This window comes from Oculina patagonica, chromosome 4, assembly GCF_052425735.1.
Source record: "Oculina patagonica isolate OP01 chromosome 4, crgOcupat, whole genome shotgun sequence".
In the NCBI taxonomy this organism is placed as follows: Eukaryota; Metazoa; Cnidaria; class Anthozoa; order Scleractinia; family Oculinidae; genus Oculina; species Oculina patagonica.
The window spans coordinates 43,625,360-43,643,998 of record NC_135761.1 but is presented as its reverse complement, the minus strand read 5'-3'; the positions used below and the strand labels follow the sequence as shown (position 1 = coordinate 43,643,998).

The window sequence follows — 18,639 nt, the reverse complement described above, 5'->3', positions numbered from 1 at the left end:
TTTTAAAGGCCGGTCGCTAAAATAGTTTATTTTAAAATAGGCAAATAAAATTCTGATAATAGAAGACTTCTCTAAAACTTAGATTAACTACATTGTACTGACATTGTATGTAAAGTATAAAAAAAATCTTGATCCTGTCCTTACATGAACTTGAGTACATAAACTTTTAGCTGGATTGTGAAGTTCGACACAGTTAGATAGCCCGAGATGGTGACATCACTCTTGGCTTGTTAGTTCATTTGTACAATCACTGCACTTCTAGCACTGATTGATTTGCAGCTTCTAAAATCTTATAAGGGATTTCACACTGAATTTTACTATAAAAATCAAAACTGCCTTCACTCGTTTTATTCTTATCGCCTTGTCATATGAAATTAAATATGTTTGCCAATTATTTTGTTGGATTTTGTAATGGATTTGCTTGAATGAAAAAGTAAAAAATCCAATTTTGTTGGAAGCCAATAGATATGTTAGAGTTCTTTAGGCTAATAAATTCTTATGACATTACTGACTGCTTTGTCTTGACATCAACTCCATTTCACTCCAAATTTCACTATAACAATAAGTTTTTGTACTTCTTGTACTGTTGTGGGCAAATATGAAAGTCATATCACTTTTCTTTGGTTTAATAGCGTTGTAACATGTACTCATAGTGTTTTTTTGGTCTGCCAGAAATTGAACCATGAGGAGGAGGCAAAGGATCAGCCGTGGGGTGAACACAGCAGTGACGAGAGTAGCACCGAGGAAGAAGATGAAGTAAGATGGGTATTACGTTTTTATAAAATGTGTCAGATCTAACATGCATTTTGATAAGTCAATGATTGTCAAATCTAGCGTTCATTTTGATTGGTAAATGGTTGTCAGATCTAACATGCATTTTGATAAGTCAATGATTGTCAAATCTAACAGGCATTTTGATTGGTAAATGGTTGTCAGATCTAACATGCATTTTGATTGGTCAATGGTTGTCAGATCTAACATGCATTTTGATTGGTCAGTGGTTGTCAGATCTAACATACATTTTGATTGGTCAATGGTTGTCAAATCTAACAGGCATTTTGATTGGTAAATGGTTGTCAGATCTAACATGCATTTTGATTGGTCAATGGTTGTCAGATCTAACATGCATTTTGATTGGTCAGTGGTTGTCAGATCTAACATACATTTTGATTGGTCAATGGTTGTCAGATCTAACATGCATTTTGATTGGTCGATGGTTGTCAGATCTAACATGCATTTTGATCGGTCAGTGGTTGTCAGATCTAACATGCATTTTGATTGGTCAATGGTTGTCAGATCTAACATGCATTTTGATTGGTCAATGGTTGTCAGATCTAACATGCATTTTGATTGGTCAGTGGTTGTCAGATCTAACATGCATTTGGATTTGTCAGTGGTTGTCAGATCTAACATGCATTTTGATTGGTCAGTGGTTGTCAGATCTAACATGCATTTTGATTGGTCAATGATTGTAAGATCTAACATGCATTTTGATTGGTCAGTGGTTGTCAAATCCATGAAACCATTTTAATTGGTCAGTAGTTGTTAATTATTGCTCAAATCATTGTAAAGCTCATGGTTTTTGGAATTATTTCTTGGAAGCAATGGGCCTTGCTACAACCAATGAACAGCTTCGCACTGGGACATCCAAAACCAAAAAATGTCAAGCTTTTATGCCATTATAATTATTCTGGTAAAAGTCACAGGTGCCACAAGAGAGGGAATTAGCCTTCTGTTGTAATGCACTAGTCAATTGAAACCCCCACCCCCCGACCCCCAGGACAGGGCGGGGAATTTAACATTTATGTAGTGTTAAACTTGGCCATTTCCCCCGGTCATCGGGGAAACATTCGTTGTTAAAACCTCCGTCACCATGGCCCCGGTATTTTTTGGTCGCTTCACAGTAAAAACACAAAACAGATTTTCTCCTTTTTAGATATTTCCCAAGTAGATTTAATATTCTCAAGTAGATTATAAGTCATGCATAGTTTCTTACTGACATTTTTCAATCAACGTCCACTGTCCAGCACGGAACTGCGATGTTGTCGCTCTTGCTGTGCTTGAAGAATTATACAAACTTGGACTGCTAGGTTTTTATATGACAAAAGCTGTTGGGATTGCGACTCACATATAGGAACAGAAACAATATAAACGTGTATCATATGAACAACCAAACTTCATTTGTGTTTGTTTACAAATGTCAATAAATCTGATACAGTGACACTGCTTTGGAAGCTTTTTAAGTGGTCCTTCATTTAACGCTAATTTAATTCAAAGTGACCAATAAACAATCAAATTAACCAATATATGTATCTCAGAATTGGAATTGCTAATGTGTAATTTGCATTATAAAATAGTTCGAAAATCTACGTAATTCAAATAAATTCTCGATTATAGAACATTAAATTCTCACAGAAGAACAATATATAGACAGGATGGCCCGTTTTAATTAAAGATTCAGAAGAATGAAGAATGAATGAAGCGTGTAAATACCTTTCTCGCAGTCGGAGAGACTAGGACCCAGTCCTCAACATGAAGCGACCGAGCTACCCAGACTTCCGGTGCAGCGTTAAATCCCCGCTAAAATGCCCCGCTTAAAAACGGCAGGTGTTAAATTCCCCGACTCCCGGTGATTTCACGCTGTTAAATACGCATTAAATCACCGGTATGGCCGCGTTAATTCCCCGCCCTGCCCCGGGGGTCGGGGGGTGGGGGTTTCAATTGACTAGTGCATAAACGTGAGAGGAAGAATACTACACATTGCTGTCTGCACAATATTAGAAAGAAAGTTTTTGCTTTTGTTTCTCAAGTTAGTTTTTATTATTACATTTTAACAAGAAATGCCATGAAATGTTCATTTGTAACATGTTTTTGCACCTCACTCAGGAAAATGATGAAGATAATTCGGAAGGAAACGAAGGTCAAGCAGATGATGATGATGACGACGATGATGATTCGGCTGAGGATGAAACTCTTCAAGGTAAGTTTGTTATTCTCTGGTTTTCAAATATTTTATAAATATAGGTACGCAGCGCACGCAGAGAGTGTAGGTAGCAAGCGTTGTTGAAATAATTATTTTATTGCACTTGTTAAATTATTGGAATAAGTGAAGACCATGTTCCTTCGCAATGGGAGGCGCGGCGGCCTAATGGTTAGTGCGCCCGACATTGTGCGCCGACCAAGGGGCTAAATGTGCAATATAATAAATATGGGTGAGTTAGTTTTTTTTGTTGTTGAGTGAGTTATTTAGTTACTGTGGAAACTGCAAGCGTGCACGCTTCTCATTTTTTCGTTTTGTGAAGGGTAGAAATTGAGTTAAATAAATATTTTATAAGACTTGACAGGGGACCTGGCAGACTTATCAACGGAGATATCAATTAAAGAAAAGCTCATAGATGAACTGGAGACGAGTCAGAAGAAACTTCAAACCCTGAAAACGCAATACGAGGAGAAGCTGTCCCTGCTTCATAACAAGATCAAGGAAACAGAGACAGAGAGAGACCATGTAGGTGTCATCGATTCGTTGTCTTTTAAACATCTTTTTAAGTGTTTTAAAGAAATAAAATCTCAAGAACATGGCGTTTGGCGTCATCCTGTCGCTGAAACGTCATGTTCTTGCACTGATATTTCTTTAAGAATGATTTCCTTTATCTTTTTTGAAGGATTAATAAGGACAACAAGTTGGCTCGTCGCGGAGTCACCCTACCTTCAAAGTGGGTGACCCCTGCCAGGGTCACTCTGTACCATTCCAAAACACAAAAAACGTTGTGTTTTCGGTTTGTCACGCAATCTTGGGAAAAATTAAGGATTGTGTCATGAGCCAGTTATATTTTCATAAAGTCACAGCAAGGTGTTGTAACGCGGTGTCTTTTTTCTTCATTTAAGGTTTTACAAAGCGTCAAAAACCAAGACTCTAAGTCGGAGGAGAAGGTTCGTCAAATACGCGGCGAATACGAGACGAAAATCAGCCGTCTGCAAGGCGAGCTGAAAAAGATGCAAGCCGCCAAGAAAGAACACGCCAGACTACTCAGGCAAAAGGCGCAAAACGAGCAACAGTTGAGAACATTTCAGGGAGAACTAAGCGAGTTAAAGAGAACAAAAGTCCGTCTTATGAAGCAGATGAAAGAAGAAGCAGCTAAGAATAAACAGCAAGAGGCAAAGCGGAACAAAGAGATCGCGCAACTGAAGAAAGAATCTCGTGTGAGGCAGATGACCATTAAGAATCTTGAAATGGATAAACGGCGGCGGGAGGTTGTACTCAAGAGGAAACAAGAAGAGGTACATAAAGCAGGACTCCTGCCTTCTCTCCCCACCCCTTTTAAGCAGTTTTTTTTTCTGCGGCACCCTCCCCCCTCCACTTTTAGAGGTTCGCATTTAAAACCTCCTTCCTCCTAGAAAAGTGACGTAGAAACGGTTTACTTCTTTTTATAAACATCTACAGTGTATTCTACGTCACTGATGCTGTATCTTGCGCAAATTGGCCATTTTGTTTCAAAGTTGTCGTCATTTATTTCAAAACAGGCGTTTCGTAGTCTGTCTTTGAACAGTTTTCATTTGAGTGTCGAAACGGAAAGCAATTTTCGTTTGATTTGGTTTTGCATTTCTCTATGCCTAGTGATAGGTTTAGAAAACTCGCGCCACTTTCTAATACTAAAACAAACCGTGACTCGCTCACACACGTTTTCCTGCGCTTCAGGCCGGCTACACGTGTTTGCTTCGAGTTTTTAATTGTGCCTCTCTCTTTGTCCCATGTGATTGGCCAGAGTTATTGCTTTGGTTTTGGTTTTAAAAAAACTTAATCGAAAGTCGCTCGTGTCTCCATCAATCTTAATCATTCTTGATGTATTATGTTTGAACTGATATTCGATTAAAAACTGAATGACCAATACATCAATAGGTAAAGGCCCTAAGACGTCAACAGAAACCCGTATCAGGTCAGCTGGGAACACAACGAAACCAAACAACAACCTTAAGCGTCCGGGAAGTAAACGGCCTGGAGGAAAGTTCACAATCGTCCTATTATAGCAGTTCATATTCGTCTTACTCGAGCTCGACAGTGTCTGTAAGCGCTTCATCATCAAACTCAAGATTTTCTGGAGCAGCTGGTAGATCGTCTGGACTGCCTGTGAAATCGCCGAGGAGAAAGAGCTCCGTAGAACAGGCCTCGCGGAGTGCGAAAAAGAAATGGGATGTCATTGATAAAAAGGTAAAAGTCTTAGAATTACAAGAGAAGCTGGTCTCGTAAGCTTGTAATTCAACTGCTGCAGTAACTATGGTTTTAGGGGCAAGGGGCATCCAGGGCCGTTGTCAGGCTTTTGGCACAGACGAGGCAAAATCTGCGAGGCCGAAGCACGAGCCACTATAGGGGTCTGGGGGAATGCGCCTCAAAAAATTGAAATCTAAAAGCCTTGAAGCACTTTCTGCAGCATTTTCAAATAGTATTTCTTTGGTAACGGCCCTGTCATTGTTCCTGTTGTTTGTTCAATTGTGTTCTTGGTGAGAGAATAATAAATAGAAGAAGAGATTAAATCACTCGTTAGACGAAGGCGCCAGCCTTTTAGGCTTGCCAAAATCTATATATTAAGACCTTCAGTTGAGATTTTGCGGAAGTTTATTTTTTCCGCTAGCGCGTCATACGGAAGTTTCTTTACAAGCCATCTTGTTACTTATTCGTTAGATCACGTCATTGATCATCAAAAGACAGACAATTTCAAATATGGAATCGGATATGGATCGCTGGATACAGGACCGGGATCGCCTCAGTAAACAGTTAGAGAAGTGCCAGATGAAATACGACAATGCTACCGTGCTACAGAAGGTACGTGCTATCTGACATCAGTCAATTTTTAACTCTAGCTTCAAAAGTAGCTTCAGTTTTTTTTAAAGATCGTTAAAGTGCATGGCAAACATGAGAAAGTCTCATCTACGATTAAGAATATCTTCGCCGCAAAAAAGTTGTTTTGCGCTAGAAACCTCGAATTGACAAAAGTAAGTAAAGCTTTTTTTGGTCATCATTTACAGGAGGAAAGCAATGTTCAAGAACTTAAGGAGCAACTGGAAGCGTTGACAGCTCATGTGGATTATGTTCAGGAAAACATTACGGACTGCCAAACAAGTATTATGGAGATGGAGGTATGCCGGCTCGACAAAAAAAGCGTTTTTAATGTATTATATCTACTGCCTCTCAACCTGACTTTTTGGTAAACGATTGTGTAGATTTGTCAAAAGTTAGCAAAACATATGATTTTCGAGTTGCAAAAATATGATCCCATCTTGTCGATGATGGGCGTCATCAGATTTTAAATTTGTGTCTGGATTTAAATTCCAATACACCGACCATTTTTACATGTTAGAGCCAAGACGGTACCTTCTCGTCAATTGTTTTGAAACTGCGCGTGTTGGTCTGGCAGGAATTCGAACTAACTTGATCTAACCAGTCTGATTTACCTTGGATCAATCCGATCAAACCAGCAACATTTCCCAGCCTCATTGCTAACTAAACTACTATTGAATGTGTTGCGTATTCTGTAGGAGCAAGGCGGAGACACTGCAGAGATTGGAGAATTTTTCGCCACCTCCACACTAACAGAAGCCCGTATCCTACTGGAACACTTTCTGACCAAAGTAATATCTCTGGTAGGTTATATGACCTTCACCAAATATCAGAAAACTGAATCTATCAGACTATTACGAAAATAACAGGAACAGCAGAGCTGTAAGCTCTGAAGTGCATAGAAAATATTGTAAATATTAGTTTTTAGTTTATTATTTTAAATGATTTTAGGCTAAGTATTTTTTAAGTATTAATAGTTTTTAGGTATTTTAATTGGTGTTCCCAATTAACTCACAAGGGCTTAATACATAGACACGGAAATAAAGTTTTTACTTACTTTCTTACTCGCCAATTACCTGTCTCGTAGCTTACCGTAAAATTTCGCGTTCACGCACATTCAAATTTATCTCCGCATTTTAGCAGCAGCATTTTTTGTCATTTTCCTTTTGACAGGGCTATTTGAAGAGTATGGGCTTTACAGAGAGGAGTACCCAAGGGGTATATGGAGAGGGGGCTTGTGGATGTAAGGGGTTAATTAAAGGGACTATGTCACAGATTTATAGCGGAGCTCCACAGCGGCCCGCAGGGCCGCAGAGCGGAGCCCCATACCCATAGAAAATTCACAGAAATAGGAAAACCATGAACTTGAGTTTTCATGGTCATCATGGCTAGCGGCATGGCTCGCGGGCGCGTACGGCGTACGTACGGTGTTGCGCACTTCAGAAATAGATAAACACTCATCTATTTGTTACTGGGCATCCAAGTTATGGTCAATTGACAGCTGTCGATACAAGGTATCCGCTGACCAGTATCACGTGATCATATCGCGGGCTCAGGTGTATAACTCATCGAGGTAACGCGTTTTTATAAAGTTGACCGCTGACCGAAAAATGGGTTTTCTATTGGATTGCGGGCTCATTAACTATTTTTTATACCTACGGTTAGTGAATTCAGATATTTTAATAAAGGGCAAAGTAAATTACCGGGGAGCTCCGCTTTTAGGCTTGGCTAAATCTATTTAATATTTGAATGTTATTTTAGAGCACTATAGCTGTCTAAAAGCGCATTTGGCTGCGGATGGCTCGGATGGAAATGGATTGCAATTTGAAAACAGCCGCCAACAATCTCAAGTTGTTTTCGTGCGCCTTCAAAAATCGATATTTATAGCCGAAGTTTGATTTTTATCTCCAAATAAAGGCTATATCTTCCGTTAAAAGTCCAAAGACAATGTTATTTCATGGGTTAAGTTGCCTACCTTAACTTATTTCAGAACAGTTTAGATAAAAAATCTACAAGATGCCTTTTAAGGGGGTCCCTAAGAGGGGACCCAGGAGTAAATATACATATGATTATATAGAAGTTAATGGGGAAACATCTTGTAGGGTCACGAAGCGTCTTCTAAGGAAGCCTCGGCGAAAGAAGTTGAAGCGAGACTGAATGCCATGAAACAGCACAACGAACTTCAACAGGAGCTGCTACAGCATGTGTTACAGTACCATGACTCATTCAGCAGTATAGAAAATCTGGCTGCAGCTGCTATAGGAACGGACTCAGAACTCAGTGGATCAGAACTTAGGGATCGATTAAGAGGATCCCTGGTATGGAAATGTTTTTCTAATCAAGATAGCTTACGCGATACCAAACAGTGAACTATCACGTTATAGCTTAATTCGATTTGAAAATGTGTTTTTCGCGAAAAGAAGATTGGTACAGTGTGGTATGCCTTCTTCAAATTGATGAAAATTGTGTTTTTTGAGTCCGTGACTAGTTTCATTCAACGAATGTAACACTGGTAAAAAGGGAAAGTATTTACGATCGGAGAAAGGCTTGCGCGGTTTTTTTGAAACGCGCACATTATTATTATTTTTACTGAAACTTTAAAAAAAAAAAAAAAAAAAAAATTTTAAGAGGGGGCCCCCCAACCCCCGGGGGGGGTTTTCAGGAGGGTCCCATTTGCGTTCCTTAAACTGGCATGGTTACAACATGTAAACAGTAGCAAAACTAACGGCTTTGAATTTTTTTATTGTTATTCAATATTTAGACCAGCCTGGATTCACTAAAGGATGAAGTCGGATCGCTTTCCAGGTACTGTATGGTGTTGGTTTATCGTGTTTCATATTGCGTGTCATTTCAAAGAGGAAGAGTCGCAGCTCTGATCGTGAAGAAAGAGAGTAGAAGACGAGAGAAGAAAAGACGAGGCCTGTGGAAAACTCGGATTTCTTTTTCTACGAAGCTTGCGTCGCTGACTGCTAGTTATCTTTCGAAATGGAATTACTTACCATTCTTGCTCTTCACAAATATTGTACACCTAATCCTAGCAGTAGGAAAGATGCGATGTTTGTAACGAATAAACCCAGTAAATTCTCCTGCAGCTCAGTGGTATAGTGTGCGATCAGTGTTTCGAAGGCCATAGGTTAGACTCTTTTAGGAGAACTTGGAATGTTTCCCGCCAAGCTTGTGTCGCTGATCGATGCCCAGTTAACTATTACTGGAGTTCTCTTTGGTTAGAAAGTAACATTTCGTTACCAAACTATCTTGAGATCATCGTTAATCTGTAGTAATATTTTGTAAGTGGTGTGGGTAACCATATTGTGTTGTGCATTGCAGGAGTTCCAGTGGTAGCACAGTAAAAGATTCTGGCGGAGAAGGACAGCAGCAACCACCATCAAAACCCAAAGACAAGGTGATTGATTTGTAAACAGAAATTTAGAGATGATAAAAAGAATTAAAGGCGCGCGTACGAGTGGAACTGGCTATACTTACTCGGGAGGAAACTCGTGACACCGCGCAGGGGTTCGTTTTACCCGTGCGTAAGGCATGCAAGGTTCGCTTCTCGCTCAAAGGGAGACTTATTGTAGTCTGTCATAATGCAATATTATAATCATTTCATCGGGCATTGTGGCGTATTTTGCGGGCTAAAATGGAGAATTCAGCGGGCTAAAATATATTTTAGCCCGCTGCGGTGGACCAATCAGAAACAAGAAAAAACCGAAGCCAGCCAATCAGAACTGAAAACCATTCAACTGTTCGCGCCGTTTTCTTGCTGGCTGGCACAACCGCACAAGCTGGCATAATTTCAAGCTTCGTTTGATTTGAGTCGAGACGTTTCAAAACTGTTTTTGAGCTTTATAACGACAAAATGTTTGAAGGATTGAACAGGAAAGCAAATTCTCAGTCTTCTCAGCTAGATGAAGAGGAATTACAGAAACTCAAAGAAGAATCCAGGCGGTGAAGTGAATGTAAGTTTGTCTTCGACGAGCGAAACTCGCTCAGTTGAATTTCAGGCATATTCCAAACTGCCAGTTCAGTTAACAGCACAATTAATTTTAACACTTCTAAATGGCGACTTTTTCTTTGCTGCCGATAGAATTTTGTAATTTCCTATTCAAGCAAAGTTTGTTTTGAGTAATTTTGCGGTTTTCTGCAGAGTTTTGTAAACTTTTAAACCTAGTTTTTAATCAGAAATATACGCCGACTCGCAACGGCAGTGTGCAAGATATCGCTTACTGTTTTTGATTCCTTAACTAAATGCCCTCTGAAATGATTATAATAGTAATAGAGTTGATGTTCTTGGGCGTAAATATGTTTTTGGCCCTTCTCAGAGCTCATTTTAGCCCTCGCCTGCGGCTCGGGCTAAAATGAGCCTGAGTCGGGCCAAAAACATATTTACGCCCGCGAACATCAACTCTATTGTTATAATACTTCAGTCAAATACAAATGGTATTTGAAAACTACGACCATGAGGATATCCCTATTTAGGTTCCCTAACTAAATTTACAATATAGAGGTCGAGTTGTGCTACACTACGCTGTTTTAAAAGAAACGTTATGCTATATTTCCACTTACGCGTAGTTCATTACGTGCGTGGACAAGTTTAGAGACGATGTATGAACGGCTTGCGTGCGCGTTTACGCAAGCCGTTCATACATTATCTCGTAAGTTTTTTTGAGCACGTAAACGCACGTAAAAAATTACGCGTCAGTGGAAATCAACCATTAGAGTCCGAAACACTTCGCGCGTTTCTGCTAGGGTTCGTAGACGGACAAACGTCCAAACCAGCTGTTACAAAAAAGTGGATGAAAGTGCTTGTTTTTTAAGTCGTAAAATCAATTTAACTGCGAATAGAATTCCGTTTCAGTTTTGCTGTCGATTCGACAAATCAACGTTGGAGTCAATAAATCGTATATGTCATGTTCTGTTTCATGTTTCTGCAGGCTCGTCGCCGAACTGGAACCCAGGAAGAGTTCTTGTACCCGGACAGAATCAAAACGAGGCGTGATCCTCGGCTTGACCCAGTCGGGGACGAAGACGAGGCTGCTGCCCCAGTACCAAGCCTCTCTCTAGTGCCCGCACTTCCCGCTCCCGGAGACCCCAAGGCAACACGTCAAATATCACCTGAACTAATGCAGAAGTTACTGGAGTTAGAAAAGTCGCGCAAAGTACAGAACAGCGAAAATCTGATGCCGCCCCCTCCTGTCTCCCAAGCCAGCCAGAACCAAAGTCAGGGGGGCCCTGTCAAGACATCCCGCTCCAACTCGCTCAACGGTAATGGTCCTGCACCGGTTCCTGCCTCGTTAGTACGTGGTAATATTAAGTCCAAGTCAGCGAGGAGTTTTCCTGTCAGCAAGTTTGGAAGTTCGGGATCTAGTGTCTCGATTCAGCCTAGGTCCCAGCCCGCTTCTCCTGCTCTACAGAGGAAATCGCTGCCGGATAGGCCTGGGGCTGGGTAAGTTTGAACATGGAGTAAAACAGAGTTCCTTCTTCGTGCTCTACTTTTCTCACATCAGGGAGAATTTCGATACAGACAAATTCCTTTCTGACGACATCGCTCTACAGAGATCTTTGCAGTGTCTGATTGGTTCCGGCCTTTTTATGAATTTTCGCGTGCAGATACGATTACGTTATCGATATAAAAATTATAGTGTGGAATTCCGTACTTCTCCCTCAGGGGAAATTAAAAGAGAATGTCATAGAACCCGCCAACACTTGGTACCATTTGGACTTTTTTCTGAGCCCCCCGAGTTCACACTGAATGTATACTAAGAATCGCGTTGTCTTTCCATCTGTCCATGATGCAAAACCCTTCATGTGGAGGCTAAAGTTGTTTAAGTAATGTTAAAGTTCTTTGAGAAATTCGGTTGTCTTCAGCAAGTAACGGCGACGTTTCTCATATTTTTGCGACAGGGTCGATGATAGCGTTATACAGCAGAAGACCTCAGAAGACGTCTTTGCTCGCTTAACAAGCAGCCTCGCTCAGGAGTCCGACCCTGATATGTAAGTAACGCTTATGTCACGCCACTCACCGTTACAAATTGTAACGCAACACCTTCGTTAAACGACGTAAGCCCGATGTGTGAACGTGTTTATTTATTTATCTTTTTTTTTCAAATCATCGTTTTTGTGTTTCTGTTCTTCATAAACAACCTTTTATGATACGTTACCTTGATTCAAAAAAGTTTTCATGTTATTTTCTGCAGTGGTCGGATGCTTCCCCTCCGCCCCCCTGCGGGGAAGCCAGCGCCGTTGGTTTGTACATATGCGGCTACAGGACACAATAGTGCTGTGTTATCTCTTGATGTAACTGAAGACCTGATGTTCACTGGTTCTAAAGGTTAGTTTGCTATTTCCAGTCCCTTTGCATTCTGTAAAACGAGTGCGGAAATCCCGAACCAAGAACTGACTGAGCCCTCGGTTTACGACAGCGGTGTTGCTAAGCAACATGTGTCCCAATGGCGACCAACTCAGATGTAACTGCAATTATATAAGGGATATTGCTACTGGTTTTGCGTTTTAGTTTTTTCTCAACTGCGTGGAGGTGGATTACATAACATTACATTAGCTCTACAGGAAGCCAAAAAACAAACTAATTGGCGAAAAACGGCCACAAATTTTGCTTTTTTAGATGCAAACGAAAAAGTCTGTCAACTCTTCATTGTGTAACAGTGTAACAAAGCATTTCACAAAACGCCACAAAACGGTTCTTCAAGTGATCTGGACTTTGCGCAAAAAACAATAAGGGTAAACATGCTGAACGAAAGGTTCCTTAAAACGCAAATCAGCCATGTCAATCAGAAATAAATTATTCTCTAACCTTGTTTCCAGGGTCTCTCTCTTACAGGAAACAAAGTTATTTTTTTTACCAAAAAGATTTCTCAAGTGCGAAACTCAAAGATCATCATCGTGACTCTAGTTCTGTTTTTTTTTTTCTGGCTTTGATCTGGACATCATCTTCATTCAATTGATTTAATTCTTTTTCTCCGTTTGTTTGCAGACCGCACAGTTAAAGTATGGGACCTGAATACAGGCGAAGAAACGCTTTCTTGTGCTGGTCACAAGAGGGACGTGGTCGCCGTGCGATACTGTCCCAAAACACAGCGGATCTTTGGCGCATCACAAAATGTTATCAAGGTAGACATGATGATGATAATAATAATAATTGCGAATATTTATACAGGAACAAACCCATCAGTGTGTGTGATGCACAGTTATCAGAGTGGTCCTGTACAATAAAATAACAGCTATAAATGACTACAAAAAATAAGAAGCTAAAAATATTAAAAGCTACAGATATTTCAAAAGACTATAAAAGTTCTAAATATTTGTTAAAAAATAAAGGGCGGGGCCGAGCGGGGCCACTGTTAATATGATTACTTCGTTGTTTCTTAAATAGAGCAGTTTTCACTTGAGTGTCGAAAGCAATTTGTGTTTGCTTTGGTTTTGCATCACTACGCTTAGTGATTGGTTAAAAAATCTCGCGCCACCTTCTTAGCCAATCAGAAGTAAAACCAAAACCAAACGTGACTCGCTCACGCACGTTTTCCCGCGCTTCGTGCCTGCGACATGTATTTGCTTCGAGTTTTGATTGGCTGACTAGATTGTCTGTGTCCTTTGTGATTGGCCAGAGTAATTACTTTGGTTTTGGTTTTACTATACTCAATTGAAAACTGCTCTAAGAGTCTGGATGTTAAAGTTCTAAGTAATTGAAAGACTTTGCTCCCTGGTAGTAAAGTCTCTGTTTCCCAAATTCTAGGCGAACTTTAGGTAACTCACTGACAAACGATTGTTTCGTGTGGTCTTTCAAAGGAGGTTTTAAACAGGGTGCAAACATTATTAATCATGCATTTTCTTTTGCCTACAAACTGCTGAATTTGGTTACTACTGCAAAACTGTTAGTATCGGAAGCCGGTTACATGAAATTATACAGTTTTTTAACTTGTTTCTTTTGGTCCCTTCAGGTGTGGGACATCAGAGATGGCAAATGCATAAGGAGTCTTACACCGCCAGGGTCCTCTTTGGGTTCATTTTTGTCCAGCATGACGTCAGAGACTCAAATTAACGACTTGAAACTTTCCGCCGATGGTTCTCTGCTCTTCTCTGCAATGGGTACCACGGTCAGGATCTGGGACCTAGATAGGTGAGACAATTTTGATTTCAGTTTTTCTGCCTTTTGTAGGTTTTGACGTCGTCATATGTCAAACTCCAGATTCAGCCTTTTTTCAGATTCTTTCAAGTATCTTACTGAAAGGTGATAGAGTTGAAATATAACAAGAAATAAAACACTTTTCTACAAGAGATGTTTAGACTGTTCACAGTCCCTTATAATTCTGTGAAGTCGTAGAGATCGATCGTTGAGTTCGACGGGCCGCCATCTTGGTTCATGAATGCGAGTGAAAACTGCCCTTGGGTAGGGGTAACCCCTCATCCCCACCCACGGGGTTTTTGCACTCTTCCCAGTTTTCGCTCGCGTTCAGGAACCAAGATGGCGGCCCGTTGAACTCAACGATCGATCTTTACGACTTAACGGAAAAATGGGGGATTGTGAACAGTCTATAACAGATATTGAACACTCTGGGTAAGTGTTATCGGCTATGGAACAACCCTGGCCCTGGTCGACGTGACCTTTTCTTTCCGTGTTTCTGTGTTACTTTTGTTTGACACAACACCGGAAATCAACAATGTAGAAATCTGTTTTCCTTGCACATTGGTAGTACTGCTAGATTTGCTAACTGGTTGCGGTCATGTATTTTTTTGTGTTTTGTTTTCAGCTATTCCATGACCGGCAAGCTTGGCGGTCACGCAGGCCCTGTCATGACGGTATTACTCCGGCAAACAAACAAAGAATCCCTGGTGTTTACCGGATCACGTGATCATTACGTCAAGGTAAGCAAGCAATAGCACGCGGTACATGAGCTTTCTTGCTCGAAGGGCCTGAGCCCGCGGTTCTGATCTCTTAATCAAAGTGTTTTTTTTTTCTTTTTATTTATTTATTTATTTATTTATTTCCCAAGTCACTTTTGTACTTTATGTTTAGTAGATACGTTAAGGAGCTTTAACAAATCACAACGGCCACGAAAACGTCACTTAACAAGACATCACGGTTCATGTACCCTCTTAGCTGTTCTCTACAGCAACAACGGCAATAGTTTGGGGGACGTTGGCCGACGAATTTATCAGTGTTCTTTTCGTCTCCCTCAGGGCTTTTTTTTACTTATTTTTCTTTCCTTTTCTTTTCTTTTTTCCTTTTACAGATATTCGAAGTGAATGGTTCTAATGTTGGTGTACAGGTAATTAACTAGTTTATACTTCTTTTAATTATAGAAAAAAAAAAATTATTTATTTTAATATAAAAAAAAAAAAAAAAAAAAAAAAAAAAAAAAAAAAAAAAAAAAAAAAAAAAAAAAAAAAAAAAAAAAAAAAAAAAATTTAGTTTTCCCAATTTTTAAACATATTTTTTTCTCTTACTGGGTCTAGTTTGCCAAGAAAGCCAAATAAAAAAATGTTTTCAAATGACGGCGAAAACGTGGAATATTAAAATCAGCGTTCCTCAGATACGGATTGCTCAACTCCTTAAAGGTCGAAATAATGTCGCCAAGCTTTCTTCTGAGAAATTTTGTTCTTTCTTATCCTAAGCTTACTTGGTTTTTGAAATGTAGTTTCATAAAACGTTTGATGCCTGCCAAAAGCCAGACCCTCTTCTGGTGCATTTGTATCAAGGAATAACCACGTGGCTTGTATTTTCTTACAGTCTGCTAGGAGCAAGCTGGAGCCGCCTCACTATGATGGCGTACAGTCATTGGCTCTTAAGGGAAAATATCTGTTCAGTGGATCACGTGACAACAGTATAAAGAAGTGGAACATTGAAACCCAGCAACTTATACAGGTGTGTTCAATGTTCAAACCTTGGTGAATTTAATATCGTTACCGCGACAGAGAAGTTGGTTGCTGCAGTAGAGAATAAAACCATTTGAGCCCGCAGTCTTGTCTATGATTGAGCCCCCGATCTTCTCTTGGCGTGCGGTTGTCGTCAGTTTTTACTAAGCAACTGGACGTGGTCTTGCCTGGTCAAGTAAAGTAATAGCTTTTTCAATCGGCATTACCCCGTCTTGGAGAATATTTAAAGTCCACGGTTTTTGATCTTCAATTTATCCCAAAGTATTCTGGATGCATAATGTACAATTTTGTGACAAAGCTTGCAGTAAATTGGCAGGGTAATTGACATTGGTGACAATTTGATTCTTGTTTCACAGCATATGACTGGGGCTCATAAGGACTGGGTCTGTGCGTTAGATTTCTTACGTCCGCAAAACGTGCTACTCAGCGGATGCCGTGGTGGTATGCTGAAGCTCTGGCGCGTGGAGAATGGAGCTCTTGTGTGTAAGTCAACTTTGAGTTATCTTCAAAATCATTGTGCCATCTTTAAATCCTAGACTTCTTATTAAATCGGCGCTGAAGGCTAGAAAGCCAGATTTTAAATTCAGTGTTCTAAGACTGTTCAAACCCTCTATTCTTTCGATCGATGAGCGCGGGAAAGAGCGGCGAGACAACTGGACGCCAGCGCAAAACGGGAGAAACGAGAGGGGGGGGGGGGGGGCGTTAAGCGAAAGAATTTATATTCTATTTTTCTTTCGCTCGCTCTCGCTCTTTTCTCCTAACTTTTATTAGAGATATGTTTTATCTGTAGTATGGAAAATTCATACGTTGTCAAACATTTTCACTTGTTTGTATTTCAGGTGAAATCAAAGCTCACAGACATCCCATAAATGCTATTTGTACAAATTCGTCGTGTGTATTTACAGCATCAAGGTTAGTTACTTTGAAAGGCTGTTAGTGGGCTTTAGCAAAAACCAGACAGGGCAAGCAACTGAAGATCTCAATCATTATTGTTTCGATTTCTGCACTAAAAAGTTAAGAGCTCTATCTTTACACTGTGGACATGTGCTTACTACACTGATGTGTGAAATTAAAGCAAACTCTATATTAAAATTTCCGAATCCCCGTTGGTGAAATAACAGGCGCAAAAAACCGCTCTATAACATCTACATTCATGTCAGAATGAAAAATCATTTTGAGTTTATTTTCTTTATCTTTTGAGAGTTTTTCCATAAGATATTTCTTACCGGTGTTATTCACCCCTCTCTCCGCCCTTCCCGGAAAGTAAGCCAACCCCGTAATAGCCTTTTGAAAAACATACACTCGGACCTTTTTTGTTTGTTGTTTTTTCCCAAGTTTCTCGATTCCTTACAGTGAAATGGATCGTACAGTTACCACTTGAAATAATAAGTGTCAAAATAAATTTCTTTTTTTTGGTCACATATTTGGTTTTCCCATTGCGTGGCGAATTATGTGAAAACTCATCAAGTCTGGGAGAGGTGCCCATAAGTTGTACGTTTAATTGCTGGCCCTGTGATTGGACATAGCCAACTGAAAGATTTCAAAACCGTTCCTAACTTAATGTTAAAGTTGGTGGTGTCAATTTTACTCTTGGTACAAATTAGTATTTTCGTTTGTTTTGATGTATGGTGCTCAATGATAATGAATATAAAATGAGGAAAAAAACCAAATTGCACCAGGGGTAAAATTGAACTACAACATAAATATAAGCTTGGGATAAACTTGTGTGTTAACATGACCTTTTTTTGTTTTTGTTTTAGTGACCGGTTGGTTCGCTTGTGGCGGGTGACTGGAACACTTGATGAGCAATTAACTGAATTAGATCGCTCGGTGGAAGTTTAGTAGTTTTTCTATAAAGTGAATTTATATATTTGTGAATAATGAATTTCGCTTATTTTCAACAGAACACTGCAATTTGTATATAATATATTTGTCACACCAAAGCAAAATATATATGTGGTTACATGCAACGGCTGTCTGTGTGGTTATTTTTGTTGTACTCTATCTCTATAGTTTGTAACTTTTTCAAGACTTCTCGCCTAAATATGAAGACTTCAGTTTTTTTTCTCGAGGACGAAATTTGTGATTTTACACGCTAAAGTACAATTTAACGATGATGCACAGAAATGATTTAAGTTTGCCAGTCATTGTTTTGCAATAGAAAGGGTAAGGTAAGGTAAAGCCTGCATTCGAGCCTTGTGGCTCATTAGTTTCTGTAACATTAAGAGGCTAGGAGTATTTCTTCTCCCCCCTGGATGGGATGCTAGTCCATCGCAGGGTTACCTCCCAGCAGTAAATTCACCGGTACCATTCATACACTGGGTGGAGAGAGGCACTGTGAGAGTTAAGTGTATTGCCCAAGAACACAACGCAGTGCCCGGCGGCCAGGTCTCAAACCCGAACCGCACGATCCGGAGTCTGGCGCACTAACCATTAGGCCACCGCGCCTCCCATATTGCGATAGAAAAAGAAGCCCTGAATAAACTCTTGTGTTTTACTTATTAGATTGTGCAGTTTTACGCTTTTTGGTTCGTCACGGAATGTTGCATTTTGAAGTACTGTTTTCGAATTTTTATAATATGTATGTATAATATTAAATAAAACAAACTTTCAAAGATCAGAAAAGTTAATAAATTGCTCGCTGAAGGCGGGACATTTAAATGCCTTACAGAGCACATGCAACAAAAAAAATATGTAAAAAGAGGATTAAAAATACTTAAAACTATATAAAATAATTATGAGGAGCAGAGGGAACTGCAGCCATCATCTAGGAGCAGAGTAATATCGTATTTGCGTATCTGTTTTCTAGCTATGTATCTATTAACTGGAATTCACTTTTAGTAAGTTTGTCAGTGTTTAATTTGTTACTATTTGTAGTGATTCCCTAGAACGTTTAAATTAAACCAAAACGCGTA

General features: G+C 39.8%; 1 protein-coding gene across 1 annotated transcript in view; it reads left to right on the top strand.

Annotated features, from left to right (window-relative positions):
- Window positions 1-17,694, top strand: part of LOC144652475 (kinesin-like protein KIF21A) — a 36,974-nt gene extending 19,280 nt beyond the window's left edge. Inside the window, exons 16-37 of the mRNA XM_078512485.1 lie at window positions 673-756; window positions 2,887-2,980; window positions 3,336-3,505; window positions 3,886-4,278; window positions 4,898-5,206; window positions 5,678-5,818; window positions 6,022-6,132; window positions 6,532-6,636; window positions 7,936-8,151; window positions 8,595-8,638; window positions 9,161-9,236; window positions 10,768-11,279; window positions 11,738-11,827; window positions 12,031-12,164; window positions 12,825-12,961; window positions 13,789-13,967; window positions 14,599-14,713; window positions 15,082-15,117; window positions 15,579-15,713; window positions 16,081-16,207; window positions 16,564-16,636; window positions 17,485-17,694. Of these exons, the coding sequence (XP_078368611.1) occupies window positions 673-756; window positions 2,887-2,980; window positions 3,336-3,505; window positions 3,886-4,278; window positions 4,898-5,206; window positions 5,678-5,818; window positions 6,022-6,132; window positions 6,532-6,636; window positions 7,936-8,151; window positions 8,595-8,638; window positions 9,161-9,236; window positions 10,768-11,279; window positions 11,738-11,827; window positions 12,031-12,164; window positions 12,825-12,961; window positions 13,789-13,967; window positions 14,599-14,713; window positions 15,082-15,117; window positions 15,579-15,713; window positions 16,081-16,207; window positions 16,564-16,636; window positions 17,485-17,566 (3,363 nt within the window). The 3' untranslated portion in view covers window positions 17,567-17,694. The remainder of the gene's footprint in view (window positions 1-672; window positions 757-2,886; window positions 2,981-3,335; window positions 3,506-3,885; window positions 4,279-4,897; window positions 5,207-5,677; window positions 5,819-6,021; window positions 6,133-6,531; window positions 6,637-7,935; window positions 8,152-8,594; window positions 8,639-9,160; window positions 9,237-10,767; window positions 11,280-11,737; window positions 11,828-12,030; window positions 12,165-12,824; window positions 12,962-13,788; window positions 13,968-14,598; window positions 14,714-15,081; window positions 15,118-15,578; window positions 15,714-16,080; window positions 16,208-16,563; window positions 16,637-17,484) is intronic.
- Window positions 17,695-18,639: the final 945 nt, after the last annotated feature.